Raw genomic sequence first — 20,460 nt, forward strand, 5'->3', positions numbered from 1 at the left:
AAAGACGAGTGTTGTCATGCGAAGAGGTTGCATTTCTAAAATCGGTTCCAAGCTTCACAGATATTGAATTTTTAAAACTTAATCTGAATTCTCGGCACTAGAACAGATCTCACACTTTACTGGTTATGATGTAAATTATTGATGCTTTTGAAGAATTGTTTCCCGCTAGATTTGTTTTGTGATTGGCAGATTCTACGAAGTATGAATGGAATAAATTGAATTGAACTTTCTGGAATGTTAACAGCGTTATAATATGTGTTTATATTGAGTGTATAGGTATCTAAAGTTCCTGAAGAAAATAATATTGAAAATTTTCTTGCTCTGTCATTTTGTCTATTTGTTCTGGATAGATATACTAATCTATTAGGTATCTACCACTTATGACGCAGGTAGTATGAAACTGCTATTGAAAATTGCTTTCAAAAATTCTTACAAGAAGTGCATGTATCCATATTCCATACATGCACTTCTGATTGCAAGTTTAGTTGCAATGTGTATGAAAATAACAATCAAACTCACTTTCAAAGAACAAAACAATAACCGGAATGAGGAAGTACTACACTTTTATGTCATAAACATTACTGGCAATGACAAACAGCCCTACATACGGGAAAGTAAACAGTTACTAAAGTAGCACTCAGATTGTATGACACTGAAAAATCACTCCTGAAGAGAAGAGAGCTCACTTCGAATAGCTGCTACTAAGAAATAACTGCTATTTTTGAGGGACTGTTCAAAAAGAGTGTATGCGTAATACCTATGCTTTTACTATTAATATAAGTTTTAAATTAAAATAAGGCTGAATGTTCGTTACTTTTTGATTTCGGTGAAAATTGGATATAATATAAAAAATAGAGTATCTTTTAGGCTTGAAAAGTAGGTCCGTCTGTCCGTTGTGAATAAGATAGATTTACTTGAAACATAAAAAAAATAGGATGAATTAGAATTAGCTTTTGAATGATTGGTTTTGTCTTCGGTCTGAATGACATTAAAATTTATGATACAAGGAGAAAGTTGAAATAGTAAAGTTTTTAAATAGGTAGATGGTACAATGTAAGATAAGTTTTAAAATGAATAGAACAATCTAATTAGAAACTCAATAATCTTACAAAAAATATATTTATTTACCTACCTTCATTAACGTATTTTTTGAAAGATTATTGAGTGGTAATTTACTAATTACATTAGCTTAAACAATAATTACCAACATAATACATATTTGTTTCAAGGGAGGTATGAAAACAAAAATGAAACAGGAAATGAAAACTTTCAACAAAAACAAACAGTTTGGCTTTTCCCCAACCGCGTAGATTTTCATTGATACATAGGCACATAGCTTTTATTTATTGCCAAACTGCGTGAGACCTGATATAATTTTGGTATAACATACGAGATTATTTAGTTACCTATTGTCTGAGGTATAAATTATAATTCATAATATTACTTTAAATACAAAATCTAACATGAGCAGCGTGAAGTAGAATCTCTGGAACAGCAGATTTTTACCCTTTTTCAAATCACATCGGAAACGAAAGCGAATGGTCAGCAAAGCCTAAAATAATAGGAGCATCCAGACTTCGGCAGGTGAACAAAGGCGTTCGTTAGCGTTCCACCAACTTTCCCGCAATTTTGTGTGAATCGCCATTTTGAAATTCGACTAGCTTACGATTTTGTGTGACGTAAAACTTATAATTAAAATTTGTTTATTATAGTTTTCAGAAACACTAATCATTGGTTTATCGAATAAAGTTGAATTAATTGAAAAAATACTCGCAATATCAAGAAAAACGCAGCGTTTTCTTAATGCAAATACTATAATATATTTTTTTGGAAACAGCGCTCTCTTCTGAATGTCAGTAGGTATACGCATTATATGCGAATCAATGTATCATCATTTTAATCAATATCGAATACATTGTTCTCATTTAGTTTAGTGTTTTGTCACTAGATGGCGCTATTCTCAATTACATACAACTATAGCTATGTAAAGGTTTGCGCGGCAGATACAGTTAAATTTTTAGGTTATAATATTATTATCTCTTCTATTTATTGATCTTTCTTGACCTGTTTATGCACTGGTTTTTCAATATAAATTTAGTATCGAGTCGATAGCTTATTAGCACAGTATTGGGTCGTATTATCTGTGACATAATATTTTAAAAGTGGGGCCGGTTCTGCCAAACTTTTTTAATCTGTTGCAGTTGTTTATTTATAATGCTGCTATTTTGTGCATAATTTATTCCATATTTATTCACTATGTGTGTTAAACGCATGCGAGTGGTTCGTAATTTCAATTATTGGAAATAATTGAAATTACGACTGAATTATTTATCGCAGTTATTATAAAATAAAATGGCAAATACAGTGATTTGTTAGTGTTTATTATAGTAACGTTCATATTATTGTTACTTTGTGATTTATTTCGAAGAATTAGTGTGAAATATGTCGAAAGAAGCGGCGGGTTCCGCTTTGGACGAAGTGTGGAGGAAATTAGGTCCATTTGGTAAATACACGGTTGTGAATTATGCACTTTTGCTTATTCCATGTTATTTGTACGGAATGTACGGGTCTGTGTATAATTTTGAAGCTATGGATATAAACTACAGGTGAGCTAAATTTATTTATAAAGTAGAATGAGTTTTAGTTCTAGTAGAAAGCTACATTATTTTCGATATTTCGATACTTATGGCATGTATCGAAATAGCCTGTTGGTATGTAGGCATAGGTAATAGGTGTAACATATTTTGATTATAATAATTATTTTTAGATATAAATAATTTTCAATTAACTAGGCATTATTTGAATATAATTTCGAGCAAAACATTAAAGATTCATTTGTGTCTTAAAAATGATCTCATGTAGATTCATACCTATATTTAAAACTGGTTTTGGTTAGGATTTAGAATACATAATATAATGTTTCATATAACCTATTTACCGGTAAAAGTGGCATTTATTTATGTTTTATCATGTGTATATTCGTATCTGTAGCGATTTATCTTAATCTTAATAATACTACTATTATAAAGGCGAAAGTTTGTATGGATGTATGGATGTATGGATGTATGGATGTATGGATGTTTGTTACTCTTTCACGTAAAAACTACTGAACCGATTACAATGAAATTTAGCACACATATAGAGGGTAACTTGGATTAACACATAGGATAGGTTTTATCCCGGAAATCCCACGGGAACGGGAACTATGCGGGTTTTACTTTGCAAACGCGGGCGAAGCCGCGGGCGGAAATCTAGTCTTGAATAAATAAATAAAATGTAAGTAGGTACTTACTTGTATGATTTATTTACATTTATTTTTATAACCTAAACGAACACTTAGCAATGAAACAAAAATTAATAAGAATATAAAAATATTTTAAATAAATTATTGTCAGTCTGGCGCTTTTACGTCTGAATCACACTCACAAATTTGTATGATATTTTGAAAGAAAACAGTTTAAGACCGAAGTAAGAACAGAGGCTATTTTTTATGGGTCACAGCTATTTTAATATGTAGATAGGTATATGATAAACAAATTGACTTGAATCTCGTCATATAAATTGTTTATCAAATTACAGTCGTTTCAGTAGTTTTGTGTCCAGTATCAAAATACTTCGCAATAATCAATAAAACCGGCCAAGTGCGAGTCGGGCTCGCGCACAAAGGGTTCCGTAGCAGCAAATATAATAAATTACAGTTAAATCAACCTATCTCAAAAACTATAAGAGATACTTTGATCAAACCAAAAATCGTTGAAAGAGTTAATTAGCATGCATCACCTCTATTTTTTTTAGAATTTTATACCCCGTAGTTATAAAAATAGAGGGGGGGGGACATACTTTTTACGACTTTGAGAGCTGATATCTCAAAAACCGTTCACTTTAAGAAAAATGTTTTTTAGAAAACTTTATATCATTTTAAAAGACCTTTCCATTGATACCCCACACGGGTATGTACATCGAAAAAAAAAATTTCATCCCTCAGTTACATGTATGGGGGGCCCCACCCCCAATTCTTTTTTTTACTATTTAGTGTCATATTTTTGTAGCGGTTCATACAACACATATTCCCATCAAATTTCATCACTGTAGTACTTATAGTTTCCGAGTAAATCGGCTGTGACAGACGGACAGACGGACAGACGGACAGACGGACATGACGAAACTATAAGGGTTCCGTTTTTGCCATTTTGGCTACGGAACCCTAAAAAAGGTAGCTATGTAGTATTGCAACGTAGTTATAGGTATGTTATTAAAAATATATTATTTCTCATAGGATTTATGTTAAGCATACCTATTTAACATTTATAATTTAATCAAAAACAACAAACTTTTTTTATAAGTCACAATAATTAACAGTTCGAATCGAGAAGAACTTTCATTTCCTATTTCAATCATCTACCTATAAGACATATCTAAATTGCGACTTCAACTACTTATTTCGAAGTCATCCAAATAATAACAAATAGTCAATAACGCAGACAGAGTTCATAATATTATTGTGATATTATCTAGTACTAGCGGTCCACCCCGGCTTCGCACGTGGTACATATTTACGTTTTCTCTACATAAGAACCATCCTCGTACTTCAAGGAATATAATAAAAAAATTAATTATCGAAATCGGTTCAGCCGTTCTCGAGTTATGCGCTTACCAACACATTTTGCGATTCATTTTTACATTATCTAGTATTCATGTTCATATTCATATTGATATATCATATTTAAATTATAGTTTTCTTATAATCGGAGCATACGGTACAAGACCTTACTAAACCATACTAATAATGGTATTTATTACCCCGCAATTATCCACTAAGAGCGATGCACGCTATGGAATGGACCAATTAACTTATATCAACCTAATTGTTTTGTATTGTACAAATAGTTAAAGCTCGTCTATATTATACTACTAGCTGCTCCGCGCGGTTTCACCCCCGTGGCTCCACCCCTGTTGGTCGTAGCGTGATGATATATAGCCTATAACCTTCCTCGATAAATGTACTATCTAACACCGAAAGAATTTTTCAAATCGGACCAGTAGTTCCCGAGATTAGCGCGTTCAAACAAACAAACAAACAAACAAACTCTTCAGCTTTATAATATTAGTATAGATGTATAATCTCTATCTCTATATTAATAATATTCTCTAGTTAATAAATTTAACTTTTGCCGTTTGAAGAGTTTGTTTGTTTCGTCGAACGAGCTAATCTCTGGAACTACGGGTTCGATTTGAAAAATTTTTCAGTATTAGATAGTTCATTTATCGAAGAAGACTATAATATAAATCATGATGCTAAGACTAACAGTAGCGGAGTAATGCGGGTAAACCCGCATACGTATGTTGGTTAAAACTGTAGTTAAAACAAATCATCACTATGAAGTAAACGCTACAAAATTGTATTGAATTTTGTTGTTGAATGCTAATAATAAAAATAGCTATATTACGATTAAAATATTGAGTGTAATTGTTTGTTGTAATTGAATGAAATAATAACATATATTAGCAGAAGCTAAAATATGTTATTATTTTTATAAGAAAATAAAAACAAGACATATTTATCGACAATCTTGCAACAAGTAAATGTATGACTGACTTCATATTTTAACACTACTTCACGTATTATATAATGCCTGATTTTCACATATATTTTCGAATATACCGTTAAAATAAGATATCAGTAGGTACTCCCAGACAGTTCTTGTGGGCCATTTTGCATAACAGACGCCTTGAGAGCTAATTAAAAAATCATCAAGATAAGTGAAATTTCATCAACATAGTAAAAGATAAGTAATCACTTTATTACTTATACTATAATATTCATTTAACTACTTATAAATATTTTATTTATCTAATGTAATAAAAACCAAATATCATCAAATTCATATTAATACCCAAAAGTGTAACAAAATATGAAACAACCTACTAAAACATTAGTTTACTAATGGTTTTATTAAGTATAATATAAGTAATTAAGTGATTGCTTATCTTATACAGGGACTCACGTTGATCGAATTTTACTTATCTCGATGACTTTTTAATTATTTTGTGGGCTTTAAGACGTCTGTTAAGCATAATAGGCCACAGGAACTGTCTGTGAGTACTGACATCTTATTTTTAACTGTATAATATTCTAAAACATATGTGAAAATTAGCCATGAGAAATCACGAGAAGTTTTTATGAACCTCGATCACCTGATATCTGGAAATTGGCCCATTGACCAAGCTAGCGAGGTGGCGTACGATGGTAGTACATACTAACACTATACCCAATCGTCCACATTTCATCCGTCAGAAAATAGGTGAGGTCTGGTGGCCCTGGGATCTTGTACTATATTATGCAAAGTATATTATATCAACAAATTGTCAATGATATTATAAACAACTAGTGGTCCGCCCCGGCTTCGCCCGTGGTACATATTTCGCAATAAAAGGTAGCCTATGTCCTTTCTCGGGTATCAAAATATCTGCATACCAAATTTCATGCAAATTGGTTCAGTAGTTTAGGCGTGATTGAGTAACAGACAGACAGACAGAGTTACTTTCACATTTATAATATTAGTAAGGACTAGTTTTGTCCCGCAGTTTCACCAACGGATGTCAAACCACGGGCAAAAACTTTCATCCTCTATTTTAATGATTTATAGGCAGAATTTGTAACAAAAGGAGCCATGATCCTGATTCTTTTACTATTTTCATTCAAAATGTTTTTTTAATATGTCTTGTGCTTTAACCTTCGTCTTTCATGTTGAACCAATAAAAAGCAACGAGTATCTGATTAGTACAAGATTTTACAAACCGAAACTTTGCAGATGCGAGATACCGGAATGCGAAGGTGCAAACGAAGCTATTTGGCTCGAATACGCTATTCCGAAAGAAAACAACAAATTCGAGAGGTGTAAGAGATACCAGTATAATGGCACAGATAAGTGTGAAGTTAGTGGGTTTTCTACTATCGTAGTAGGATGTGATTCTTATGTGTACAGCGATGAAGACTCCGTGGTTAAGGATGTAAGTGTAGTGTGTAAGTAGTATAAGTGTAGTTCGTTTGAGTAATCAACTATGTTTGTAGTTGGAAGTAGAAATGAAGTATCTTAAGGTAGTGTGTAGTAACTATTTAATGATCTGTGGAAGTGTGTGGTTAATGAGTTAGAACACGATATATTGGTTGATAATTTTTAGCCTGTATGAGGTTTGATGAATGGTATAACTAATCTATACTAATATTATAAAGCTGAAGAGTGTTTGTTTGAATGCGCTTATATCGGGAACTACTGGTCCAATTTGAAATAAAATTCCGGTGTTAGATATTTATCCTATTAGCCTATTTATCGAGGAAGAAGATGATATATAGCCCTTAGCTATAATATAATATCATCTCGCTGAGACCAACAGGAGCGGAGCACAGTGTGTTATATAAAACACTAGTGTTATATAAAAATGTCGAATAACTAGATACAATAAAACTTTGTGTTTGTGGAGTTTTAAAGTAGATACAGTATGCTACGTTATAAGTCTATACTTATGTTATTAAATAAATATCTGTATATGTATATCAACATTGTTTTAACAAAAACAATATAGCTATACTACAGAACAATGCAAACATATACCATAAACACTATAGCGCGATCTACTCTAGTTTCTTTTACAAACATAATATCAGGTCCATTTATATTATGCAAATTACAATGGAGAATGTTCACTAATTTTGATTATTAGCACTCCATATTCTCTGTCAAAAATAAAAAATACTAGTGAAAAAATTACTTCAATACGTCAATTAGTTTCCGATTTAGAAGTAAAACAAGTTGTAAACGCCCGGTGACGGTGTGACGTCACACCACAACACGCTCAATCAGTCCGCTAGCGATCGCGCGCCCGTGCCGTCGAAATTATAATTAAATACTTTTAAAAATGTCCAATCCAAATACCAGAAAATCATGTGTTGTTCCTAAATGTAAAAATACAACTAGCAATTCGCCGGATAAGTTGTTTTTTATAGTTGCAAAGGACGTAAACAAAAAATGGTCAGAGGTGTAAAACCTTTGGTGTCAGAATTTTCCGTGTTCTTACATAGTACTACATATTATAATAACATATTACAAATCTGCGTAGGAGAAATAGCCTGTTCAGAACTTCTTAGCTTAATAAATTATCGCATCCCATCCAGATCAACACGCTCAAAAGACTTATTTCATATACCTACCGCCAGAACCAATATGGGTCTTCGTGTGCCTCTTCACAGAATGTCTAGTTTTTATAATACCTATATGAATGATCTTGATATGTTTTCTTGTTCCTCTTCGTCTTACAAAATGAATGTAAAAAAATTGCTATTGAACATATAAGAATGTTAATATGTAAAGATTTTGCAAATACGTAGACCTAATTTACCTCCGTCTTTATGTACGCATGAAAATATTAATCAACGATTGTCTTTTGTGGTTTTTTCCTTGTCTCTCCTACTGCTGGGTGTTGGCAAAAATAATATTATATGTTCACAGTTAAAACACTATAAGGAGGCATTTTCATGTATTTTTAGATAATAAGATTTTTTTTTGTTTTATATCTTATCTCTGTCTTTGTCTCTGTATGTTTTCCCATAAAGAAAATAAAATAAAATAAAAAATATTTTGAGAACATTGCAGCTGTTTTGCGTTATCCTTTGTTTTATATACAAGTTTTAATATATACTAGACTGTGCTTCTGCTCTGCTCGTATGGGCTAGTTTAGGTAGATGGCTTTTTTCTTGTTTTAAGTTGAGAATGATATGGAGAACTATACTAAAATATAAGTTGGTCGGGGGAAGAATTAAACAAAAACAGGGTATAGTTCCACACAAATTCAAATGTCAGCAGGAAAATGAAGATAAACCTCAGAGATCAGCAGTGCAAAAACGCAATCGTATAGAATATTTTGAGAAACTATTAAATAAAGATGAAACTTTGGCATGACTGTTATTTTATTAAACGAATAATAATTACTATTATTGGACTATTAACGAAATTCGCGGACGAAAACCCATCAAAATACTGCGCAAGCTATAACACCTACTACAGCGCTGCCGACTTGATACTAAGCGCGGGTACGGCGCGTTGTGACGTGACGTCACAAGCGGTCACGTGACTATTAGCGGGACTCGATATTTTTCGAAACTTTGAATGCGTATAAAATCAAAACTACTTGGTATTTTTGAATACGACAAAAACTAGTGTATTTGTATACATACAGGCTTTACTGAGACAAAATTTTAAGGGATTTGGCATACCTAGTAACATTCTTCATTATAAGTGTCACATTGATACGAAACAATATGAAACAGAAAACTATTTACGTGGATATTCAATAGTAGGTACAATAATTGTGAACCTAAATATTTATAATTATCTATTTATGGAGATCAATATGTATTTAAGTCAAATTCCAAATCAGTAGCATGTAAATAGTTGTTTATTACAGTTCAACCTTGGCTGCCAAAATTGGAAGAGGACTTTAATAGGTACAATGTATGGAGCAGGCTTTTTCATTTCTCTGCCTATTACTGGGATATTATCCGATCAATTCGGAAGAATAAAGGCAATGGCTGTAGCGTCTTTTTTATGTGGTATATGTGGAGTTATAAGATCATTCTCTACTAGTTACATTATGCTGATTGCTACAGAGTTTCTTGAGACTGCCCTAGGCGCAGGGGCTTATAATGCTGCGTTTGTTTTTGGTAAGTATTTTGTAAATATGGATTTGATTTAAGGGAAATAAGAAATGGTTAAAGTATGTAACGAACTAGTTTAATAGTGAAGCTCAGCTTCTTAAAATAACAATAGAGATTACAATAGAGATAAATACACAGGAAATAATGACTTAGTGCGATGTAGACCATGATGTATCTATATAAAATAAAGGAAAATATATTTGTACAATGAATTATTTATTGTTAGAGCTAATAATATGCATAATCGTTTTAAAAAGTAAATCTATAAAAATATGATAGATGTGATTTTTTATAATACGTAAAAAGGTCTCCGAAAATAATTTTGAAAACAAAAACTATTTGAACATTAGAAAAGTATTTTTATAATTGTGAATTTTTCCGGTATTGAATATTTTGTAGTTGTAAATAAGTTGTTAAGAATTTTTTGCCCAAATTAGGCCTGTTTAAAATTTTGTTTGTTTTTTTAGCGATGGAACTAGTACAGCCAAAAGGACGAGTTTTTGGTAATACATTAATAAATTTCGCATACATATGTGGTACAATGACCCTATCACTGCTCGCATGGTATCTTCAAAATTGGAGATATCTACTACGATGCATCTATACACCAGCAATTTTGGTTATATCTTACTTATTTTTTCTCAACGAAAACCCTCGATGGCTACTATGTAAAGGAAGATATGAAGATGCTCTTTCAGTAATAAACAAAGCAGAAAAATGGAATAATATCAAACTACCAGAAGATCTATTAACTTCTTTAAGGTCAGAATCTGACGTGAAAAATAAAAAGGAAGATATTGAAAATAAAGAAACGCTCATATCAGTTCTAAAGGAAGTTATAAGATCAAAGACGATAGCTTCTAGACTGATGTTATGTTGTTACCTTTGGGTAACTTGTTCATTTACGTACTATGGGCTTTCAATAAATTCAGTCTTTTTGGCTGGAAATAGATATTTGAATTTCCTTCTGGTAGTGTTTGTTGAGATACCAGCAAATGCTATTTGCTTGCTTGTGCTGGACAGGTTTGGGAGGAAGAAAGTTCTGGTCATCGTGTATATGTTAAGCGCAATATTTTGTATGAGCTTGTCGTTTATACCTAAAGGTGAGCATAAAAATAAGACATAAGTTATAAGGAAAAAAATGTTAAATATCTCTGATTCCATGACACTTTATATTTTGTAGACCTTTAAAGACATCTAACTTTTTTACAGTTTAATTCGTAAAAACAGATTGATGCATGATGCATCTAATTTTTCTATTTTTATTTATCACGCGTTACAGAGATGACTCGAATATATTAATTACCATTTTGAAATGATGTGCATTTTTGTGTCATAGAATTTACCAAAATTTTAAGTAATTTACTAATTAGGTTTGTTTTTTCAGAAACATCCGTATGGCCATTACTCCTATATTTAGGTGGCAAGTTTTCCATAACAATAGCCTACAGTACAGTGTATGTGACGGTCTCTGAGGTGTTCCCTACGAATGCGAGACAATCTCTACTCGCTTTCTGTGCGACGACTGGCCGCGTTGGATCCACTTTAGCCCCTCAGACACCTTTGTTGGTAAGATTTTGAAAATTATTATACCTATAGATTATATTAGATTTGAAATGTTTTAATGTTTTGCATTTCCTCTTTTTCATCTTGTAGCTAAAAAGAAGACTTTTGGATCATTTAAAAATGTTTTTCACTTTCTATTTTGAGAAATTATAATTAGTCTTTTAACTGCATAGTTCATTTGTAAGTGTGTTGAAGACGATTTTTTAGTTTTAAGTGTTTTTCTTCGAATCTATACTTAATTTACCTGAAAAATGTCATCTAGAAAATTACTGGAATAATTTGTAAAATGAAATGTATGAAAACAAAAATGCTATCTAATTTCAGGCATTGTACTACCACAATCTGCCAACAATATTTTTCGGGAGCGTGGCCCTACTAGCTAGTGCTTTAGCCCTGACTTTACCTGAGACAATAAACGTGACTTTGCCGGATAATATAGAAGAAGCCAAACAGATGTCTAAATTAAAACAAGCTGCCAAAGATTAAATTTAAATTACTATAAAATGTATTATTTTGTTTGTGTTATGAGTATCTATATGAGGAAATATAAGTTAAAATATTGTGTCTTAATACTCATTTTTCTATGGTCATACTGTTATGTTTGTGTATTTATGTTAATACTTAAGAAATATGTTTAAGAAATTATACAATTATTTTATACTTTATTGTGTTTAATTTAAAATAATCTACAAACACCTAGATGTTTTTACCATATAAGTAATGAAAGAAAAAGTTACTTAAGTTCTTTGTAAATATTGTATTGAACGAAGATACAAAATATATGTACCTACCTACAAAGAAGACCGGATAAAGTCTAGGATGTAATTACATAGTATTTATAACAATACTGATACTAAATGAATGTTTATTTTATGTTTCATGAACATGTTACAATTGTTCAAAACAATCAGCCATTTTTTATACATAGAAGGAAAAGTTCCTAGTTCCTAAAAGGAGAAACCTTAAGCGTCGTAGATTTGCGATCTAAGCAGTTGTAATTTAAATAGTTACCCAACTGCGCAAAATGCGTAATGTAGATAATAATAATGCATGATTTTGAATTAAATTTGGTTGCAATTTTTTCGTGATAACATAATATCTTGAGTATTGGATTGAATTAAGGATTTCTTCAGAACTGTAATTAAAATACATAAGTAAATAGACCAAATTACAGATGGTTGGATGGTGGTATAAGTCCGATCAACATCGATTCTGTAGCTTCAGATTTTATATGCGACATTTTGGAATATGAATTGTATGAAATGACTATCATTTAAGGTATCTACTGATAATAACAATCTCTATTTATTGGATATATTTAGTAAAAAACAAGGTAAGACAATTCACAATAAACATAAAATTATCGAATTATGCAGTAATATAATCAAGAATTTTAATTTATTTAGGAAATGTGTAGGAGTAATTATATTTTTTGTTCACTTGTCCCACGTAATCCTTCGATGCGAAAACAATAGAGCAATTAATATTATATTGTTTTCATAAAATGAACGGTAACGCCAAAGAATACAGCTACAGTAGTGAACCAACAACTACCTTAACCTTACAAAGATAATTCTAATAAATATCACAGCTCTTCAGATTATAATTCACAAAGCAAGCAAACAGTAATAATACCAACCAAGATAAGGTGTATCAAACGATATTTAAGATAAAATAAAAGATGAATATAATAGAAAATAAAACATTTAATATACTTACGGCTCAGACACAATGTATATTTATATGAGATAGCAGTTATAAGTTATTTTCCGTGTGAATAATCTGTGGAAATGTCTCAAGGCATTGGTGCAAAATTAGACCAGATTTGGAAGTGTTTGGGACCTTTCGGCAAGTTTACTGTGTTGAATTATTGTTTATTATTGTTCCCATGTTTTCTAAGTGGTATGTACACTTCTTCGTTTAATTTCGAGGCCATGGATATTAATTATAGGTAAGTGGCTTATTGGCATTTGGAAATCACGTCTTTGTTCCGATCAAAATTTATATCAATGGCAATTATCAAATTCTGGGTATTTTATCGTAGACAATAAACAAGATGAATTTTGTCAATACCGAAAATTCATTATGAATAACAATAACATTCAATATTTCATGTTCATCTATCTTCTTTATATATAAAAATGAATCGCAAAATGTGTTGGTAAGCGCATAACTCGAGAACGGCTGAACCGATTTCGATAATTCTTTTTTTATTATATTCCTTGAAGTACGAGGATGGTTTTTATGTAGAGAAAACGTAAATATGTACCACGGGCGAAGCCGGGGCGGACCGCTAGTCTTCTTCTTCTTATATATAAAAATGAATCGCAAAATGTGTTGGTAAGCGCATAACTCGAGAACGGCTGAACCGATTTCGATAATTCTTTTTTTATTATATTCCTTGAAGTACGAGGATGGTTCTTATGTAGAGAAAACGTAAATATTATGTACCACGGGCGAAGCCGGGGCGAACCGCTAGTTATAAATAAATATATTATTATAGCTCTATAATCTAATGGAACTGATATTAGAATATTTATTATTTACCCATATTTACCTATATTTGTCTGTATTTGATTGTTATCATTCCCAATTTAGGAAAGGAGAATGGGCAAATTGGGCCTGAAACTTGGGCTGAGACCAATACACACGAAATATTGTTTTTGTGCTAGATCATTACACATACCTTACGAAAAAAATAAAATAAAAAAATAAATCAACCGGGTTCTTGTACAGTCAAGACAAAAAGTTTTATACATTTGGCTATTATTTTGCGCACAATAACGGTGTTTTTAATTCGAGTGAAGTAAATATAAATCTAAATGTCACTGGAGTGACTGAGTTTAACCACAAAGAACGTCTAACTACGTTAAATTATAATAAACACGGTATAGGTACCTGTTACAAAACATAATATTAGTGTATTTCGGTTATTAGAAGGCTTAAGATTAGTAGGTATTTGTAAGTGAAAGTGAATTGGAGTAACATAAAGATATTATCATTGTCTTATAACAGTTATTTACTGCAAAAAATATTATACACAAAGAAATAAAACTTGATGTGACTGTACAAAAACCCGGTTGATTATTTTTTTATATATATTTTTCCCGTTATCTATGTGTTATGATCTATTATAAAAACAATATCTCATGTGTATTGGTTCAACTCAAGGGTTCAGGCCCAACTTCCATAGTAAAATGCCCATTCTCCTTTCAATACATTGATCATGTTTATTTGTATGACGTTAGAGCCTTTCTATCTATAAAAATGTATCTGTGGGAACGGACGGGAAGAGTGTGTGAAATATTAGATAAAAAATAATCGAAATTGATAAAAGTGCGCTTCAAATCACGTTTAACACGTGGCCAAGTATTTGAACAATTGGTGATTATGTACTGATATTTTCCATGATTTTTTTACGATTTCAGATGTAAAATACCACAATGTGAAGGTTTGAATGATACTCCTTGGCTGGATTATGCAATACCAAAGGTTAACAATAAGTTTGACAAATGTAACAGTTACGAGTTTGTTGATGAAGATGGTAAATGTGACGTTAATAGTTTTAACCGTTCGTCTATAGTTAAGTGTGACGCTTATGTTTATAGCGATGAAGATTCAATTGTTAAAGATGTAAGTAGGTTGTGGCTAATGACTAACTTTTGGATATTTGTGAATACGACTATAAAGATCGTTTAATTGTCGTCTAGATATAATGTGAAAATGTAAAGGTTCGATCATAATAAAAATATTTTGAAATCTACTAATATTATTAAAAGTTAAAGTGTTTGTGATGTTGTAGAGGATCTGGATCTGCAGAACCGATTCTTTTTCCAATAGAAAACCACGCTATCTCATTTGTGAGTATCATAGGATAAATGTTCAAGTAAAAATGTAACATCTAAAAATACCATGTTTAACGTAAATAAAGAATTATGAATTATGAATAATTATTATATTTTGTTTGCATACCGCGTCAACCCGGGTCGATCCGGGACAAGTGGCTAGTAAATTATTACAAAAACGATCATTGTCCTGTCAATTTTAAATTATTGGTTAGTTCAATGTCACTATTACCATCTTAGTTCATAAAATGTACTTTTAAACATTATAGTGTAGAAATTATTAGTATTGATAAAGTTCTATTGAGTGTATTATATTGAGAATTCTAAGTACCTACTGATATTTATTTTTAGCTAATCCGTAAGCATTCTATTCAATATCACTCCCACGTATTATAAACCACTTTACAGGGAAATTGAATAGTTTATAGTCATGTAATTGCCGTATTTTTAGTATTGTGTATAATGAATAGTCTAAGTACAGTATTTTGCTATCGTTAAGAATTGAATATTAAAGCACTCAAGATACGATTTTATATGAGACAAGAAAAAGAACCTCTGATTTTCTCATAAACTTCTACAATAATTATTATTAAGTAAGTAATATAATATGTACTCCCGTATTCCAGCAGTGGGAACATAATAGGCTGATGATATGTACGTCTAAATAACTGTATTATAAAAAAAGACTATGTATGATATTATAATATTTTTTTTGATTGATAGACCTAAAATTAAATTATTTGTTTTAGTTTGATCTTGGCTGCCAATACTGGAAGCGAACATTCGTAGGTTCAGCGTACAGCGCAGGATTCTTTATAGCGCTTCCACTAACTGGTATCTTCTCTGACAATTTCGGCCGTGTGAAAGCGATATCCGTAGCAACATCAATGTATGGAGTATTTGGCTTATTGAGATCGTTCTCTACTGGTTATGTAATGTTTGTTATGGCGGCGTTCCTTGAAACTGCATCTGCGGCTGCCGCGTATAGCGCTTCTTTTGTTTTTGGTAAGTTTGCTGTTGAGGTGTTTTGAATTTTGTATGGACAATTCAGAGGACGTAATTATATTAGAATATTGTTTTGATAAATTAATTTTGTTGATAACAATGATCAACCTAAATTCTCGTTAATGGTATCGATACTTCTATTTATTTTAATATACTATAGATCTTATTGATGAAAGGAATTCAAAAATAATATGTAAAATACTCCCATATAGAAAAAGAAAAACAAATAAGTTAATATTTTTTTTACTTTTAGGCATGGAATTAGTGCGACCCAGTGGACGTGTATTTGGCAACACTCTTATGAATTTCTCTTACATCTGTGGGTCAATGACCCTACCCATGATTGCTTGGTGGTTACAAGATTGGAGACACATGCTTCGACTCGTTTATACACCCTCACTTTTCGTCATATCTTACCTTCTTTTCGTCAACGAAAGTCCAAGATGGTTACTCAGTAAAGGACGACACGAAGAAGCAATTTCAATAGTTAAGAAAGCTGAAAAGATGAATAATACAAAAGTACCAGAACATTTACTAGCTTCTCTCAAAGCTAGTCCTAAATCTGAAGAAAATAAATATGAATCGTTCTCATCTGTTTTTGTTCAAGTAGTGAAATCAAAAACGATGTCACTCAGATTGATTTTGTACTGCTATCTGTGGACATCTTGTGCCTTTGGGTATTATGGTATGTCTATAAATTCAGTGTCATTAGCTGGAAACAAGTATTTGAACTTTATGCTGGTGGCTTTTATAGAAATACCAGCGAATACATTATGTTGTGTGGTTCTGAATAAGTTTGGGAGGAAGAAGGTGTTGCTTACATGGTATACGCTGAGCGCAGTTTTCTGCATTGGTTTGAGCTTCTTACCGAAACGTGAGTATTATTTCTTAAATTAATGCTCTTCATTGCAGGGCTTGGAATAATTGGTATTAGTGTAACAAAAGTTATATGAACAAACCAAATTTAAGGTACTAAACAAGCTAGAATAGGGAAGTTTTGTTGTAAATCTAGTCATACGGTACTAAAATTTAAAATTCTTTTATACCAAACACTCTCAGCTAAAACAATGCTAATACGTTTTCCATCATGACTCTGATTCTTCTTAGACAATAAATCATAACATTCTTCGTCTTTATGTTTTTGTACTTTTAAATATTTACCTAATAATGTATTCAATTTTTGTATAGTACCATACTGGCAATGTCCTGTGTGGAAGGTGTCGGTTGCCTCTAGCTAAGGTTTATACCTAGTTGAGGCGATCGTCCAGTTTAAATTTAGGTCAATGTATTGGTACTAAATAAACGATTTTTATTTATTTATTTACTCACATCACTAGAAACAAGAGAGAGTGGAGTTATAATATTCCATTATCTAAATACCATTCGAATGCTTATAAATTTTACGTTCCTAATTTTTATTATTTTTATCCACAGAGGATTCCATATGGCCGCTAATCTTCTACCTCGCTGGGAAGTTTTCAATAACAGTAGCATACACTACAGTGTACATCTCAGTATCAGAAGCGTTCCCTACAAATGCGCGGCAGTCGCTATTGGCTCTATGTTCTAGTACGGGTAGAATTGGTTCCACTTTGGCACCATTAACTCCATTACTTGTAAGTATTTGTTTGTAATATATTAACTATTTAGTAATCAAACTCAAACAAACTCAAACATTTATTTATTCAATTAGACTTCTTCTAGAAGCACTTTTGAAACGTCATTAGGTACATATTTTTAACATTTACCACCGATTCGGAAAGCAGTATCTACGGAGAAGAATCGGCAAGAAACTCCATAGTTGCTCTTTTTAATCATATCAGTTTTACAATTTTACAAATTACATATGTAACATCATAATAATTATATTAACATAATATGCCAAAGAACTGTCCTGTGGTTTTTACGCGACAACCCTCCATGGGTTTTTATCGTCCATATATTCCTTAATACTGTAATAGGCTCTCTGAACTAGTACATTTTTTATATAAGTTTTAAATTTAGCACAACTAAACTCTTTAATATTATGAGGAATTCTGTTGTAAAAGCGTATACCTTGACCCATAAATGAATTTTTAACTTTAGCTAGCCGGAAAAATGGCATTTCAATTTTATTTCTGTTTCTTGTGTCATAACAATGTCTATCTCCGACTTTTGTGTGTAAGTAAGCGTTATTGTGTACATATAAAATATTATTAAATATATACTGCGACGGTACAGTAAGGATACCAGTATTCTTAAAGAGATCTCTTAGTGAGTCTCGAGCACGCAAATTATATATAGAGCGTATGGCTCTTTTCTGTAATATAAATATAGTTTCTATATCTGCAGCCCTGCCCCATAGCAGAATTCCATAGGACATTATGCTATGAAAGTAGCTAAAGTAAACCAATCTAGCCGTTTCTTCATCGGTGAGATGCCTTATTCTTCTAACTGCATATGCAGCTGAGCTGAGCTTAGCAGCGGTGGTGGTAACATGGGCCCCCCATTGAAGCTTCTCATCTAATGTCAAACCAAGAAATCAGTCGATTCCACAGGGTATAATACCTCCCCGTTTAAAATAATATTCCTTTTCACCTTTTTTACATTTGGGAGGATAAATTCTACACAATTTGTTTTTTTTGTATTTAATAGTAAATTATTAGTATTAAACCAATTGGATATGCGTAAAAGAGCAGAGTTTACTTCGTCAACATTTGTGTCATGTCTATCCACATTAAAAATTAATGAGGTGTCATCTGCAAACAGTACTATTTCACACATATCCTCCAAATAATAAGGTAGGTCATTAATATACACTAAGAACAAAAACGGTCCTAAGATAGATCCCTGCGGAACACCTATGTTAATCGGCGCACCGCGAGATTTCTCTCCATTAACGACAACGGTTTGTACCCTGTTCTGAAGATATGAAGCTATGAGATCCTGAGCTAAACCTTTGATACCATAAAAATTTAGTTTCCGTAATAGAGTGGAATGTTCTACACAGTCAAAAGCCTTAGAAAGGTCACAGAATATCCCCAAAGCATTCTTTGAATTTTCCCATGCTTTGTATATATGTGACAAAAGAGCTACTCCGGCATCAGTGGTAGAGCGCCCCTTTGTGAAACCATACTGTTTGGCGTGCAGTAAACCATTTGATGCAAAATGACTACTTAATTGGTGGTAGTAGTGTAAAGTATATTGTTTGTTCCTTTTTTATATGTCGAGTTTCATCAAAATCAATTCAGTAGATCGTAGGTGATTGAGTAACAATCATCAAAATATCATGGGTATCTATGTAAGAATTCTATGCACTAACGAAAAAAATAAATATATGGTGGTATAAGATATAATTATAACCTTTATACGGTGAACCTAAAAGGTCTCAGATTTTATATTTTGATTAAAATATTGCCCCATTGTTTCTGAATTAAGTATTCTAATCTGATAAAATTATTCATTCTGAAAGCTTTTCTGGATGGTTATATTCTACATCATGTTACGATAAATTCAGTATTCTCTAGAGAGGTAATTTCGTACTTTTGAACATTTTTCGTAATCAGTTTTTAAACTTATTTCCTGTTATAAACTTTACTAATAATTCACATCATGATGGGTTATTATTTATGTTTCTCAAGCGATAAAGTAACCAATAACAGAGCAAAAGTTTTCATCTCATAGTTTGTAACTATGAGTACTTCTTTGTAAGACTTAGTTCTTGAATTCAATGTATTTCCAATAGTTTGCTATTTACTTGACGATCTAGAACAAATCTTTCTGTAGCAGACTTCAGAGTTAAGTTATGGATGTTAGGAAGATTCTTTAGATACCTGATGGAATCAAATAATATTATTATTTATAAACAAGCATCTTAGTTTCTCATACGTTGTTTATTTATTATAATTGTAACATTAAATAATTGAATCAATTGCTCTGTCATAGGACCTTTACCGTCATTCTTTTCTTTTTTTTGTACTTTTTGGTAATTACTTATCATATTTATATAAATTATCATCATCCCATTATTTCTCATCAATCAATCAAACAAGAAACTAACTTATAATTTAAATATTCTATATTAAACTAATCAATTTTTTACAGGCGCTGTACTACGAGAATTTACCAACCATATTCTTCGGAAGTCTAGCTCTGACAGCCAGTGTGTTGTCCCTCGCAACACCGGAGACAAACAACCTTACTTTACCAGATAATACGAAGGAAGCTGAAAAGATCTCTAAATAAAATTAAGTCAATGAAGTTGCGTTGTGTTTTTTTGCAAACTACGATTAAAATTCCTGCTTCACTGTTGAAGCCATTAGAGAAATGGCATACTCCTCTTAATGGGAGGAT

General features: G+C 31.8%; 2 protein-coding genes across 2 annotated transcripts; both read left to right on the forward strand.

The window, feature by feature from the left end:
• Positions 1-2,316: 2,316 nt before the first annotated feature.
• Positions 2,317-11,774, forward strand: LOC149900029 (organic cation transporter protein-like). The gene is made up of 6 exons (XM_090113264.1): positions 2,317-2,606; positions 6,813-7,011; positions 9,463-9,718; positions 10,180-10,815; positions 11,100-11,281; positions 11,603-11,774. The coding sequence occupies exons 1-6, from the start codon at positions 2,443-2,445 to the stop codon at positions 11,762-11,764; spliced, it is 1,599 nt and encodes a 532-aa protein (XP_089969390.1). The 5' UTR covers positions 2,317-2,442; the 3' UTR covers positions 11,765-11,774.
• Positions 11,775-13,065: 1,291 nt separating this feature from the next.
• On the forward strand, positions 13,066-20,400 carry LOC149900030 (solute carrier family 22 member 21-like). The gene is given in 6 exon segments (XM_090113388.1): positions 13,066-13,229; positions 14,707-14,911; positions 15,873-16,128; positions 16,382-17,002; positions 17,563-17,744; positions 20,212-20,400. Coding segments are annotated over 6 exon segments (1,614 nt in total). The 5' UTR covers positions 13,066-13,068.
• Positions 20,401-20,460: the final 60 nt, after the last annotated feature.

This window comes from Colias eurytheme, chromosome 19, assembly GCF_061535395.1.
Source record: "Colias eurytheme isolate Ceu_HAF_F1 chromosome 19, ilColEury1 Martin Lab GWU primary, whole genome shotgun sequence".
NCBI classification, from domain to species: Eukaryota; Metazoa; Arthropoda; class Insecta; order Lepidoptera; family Pieridae; genus Colias; species Colias eurytheme.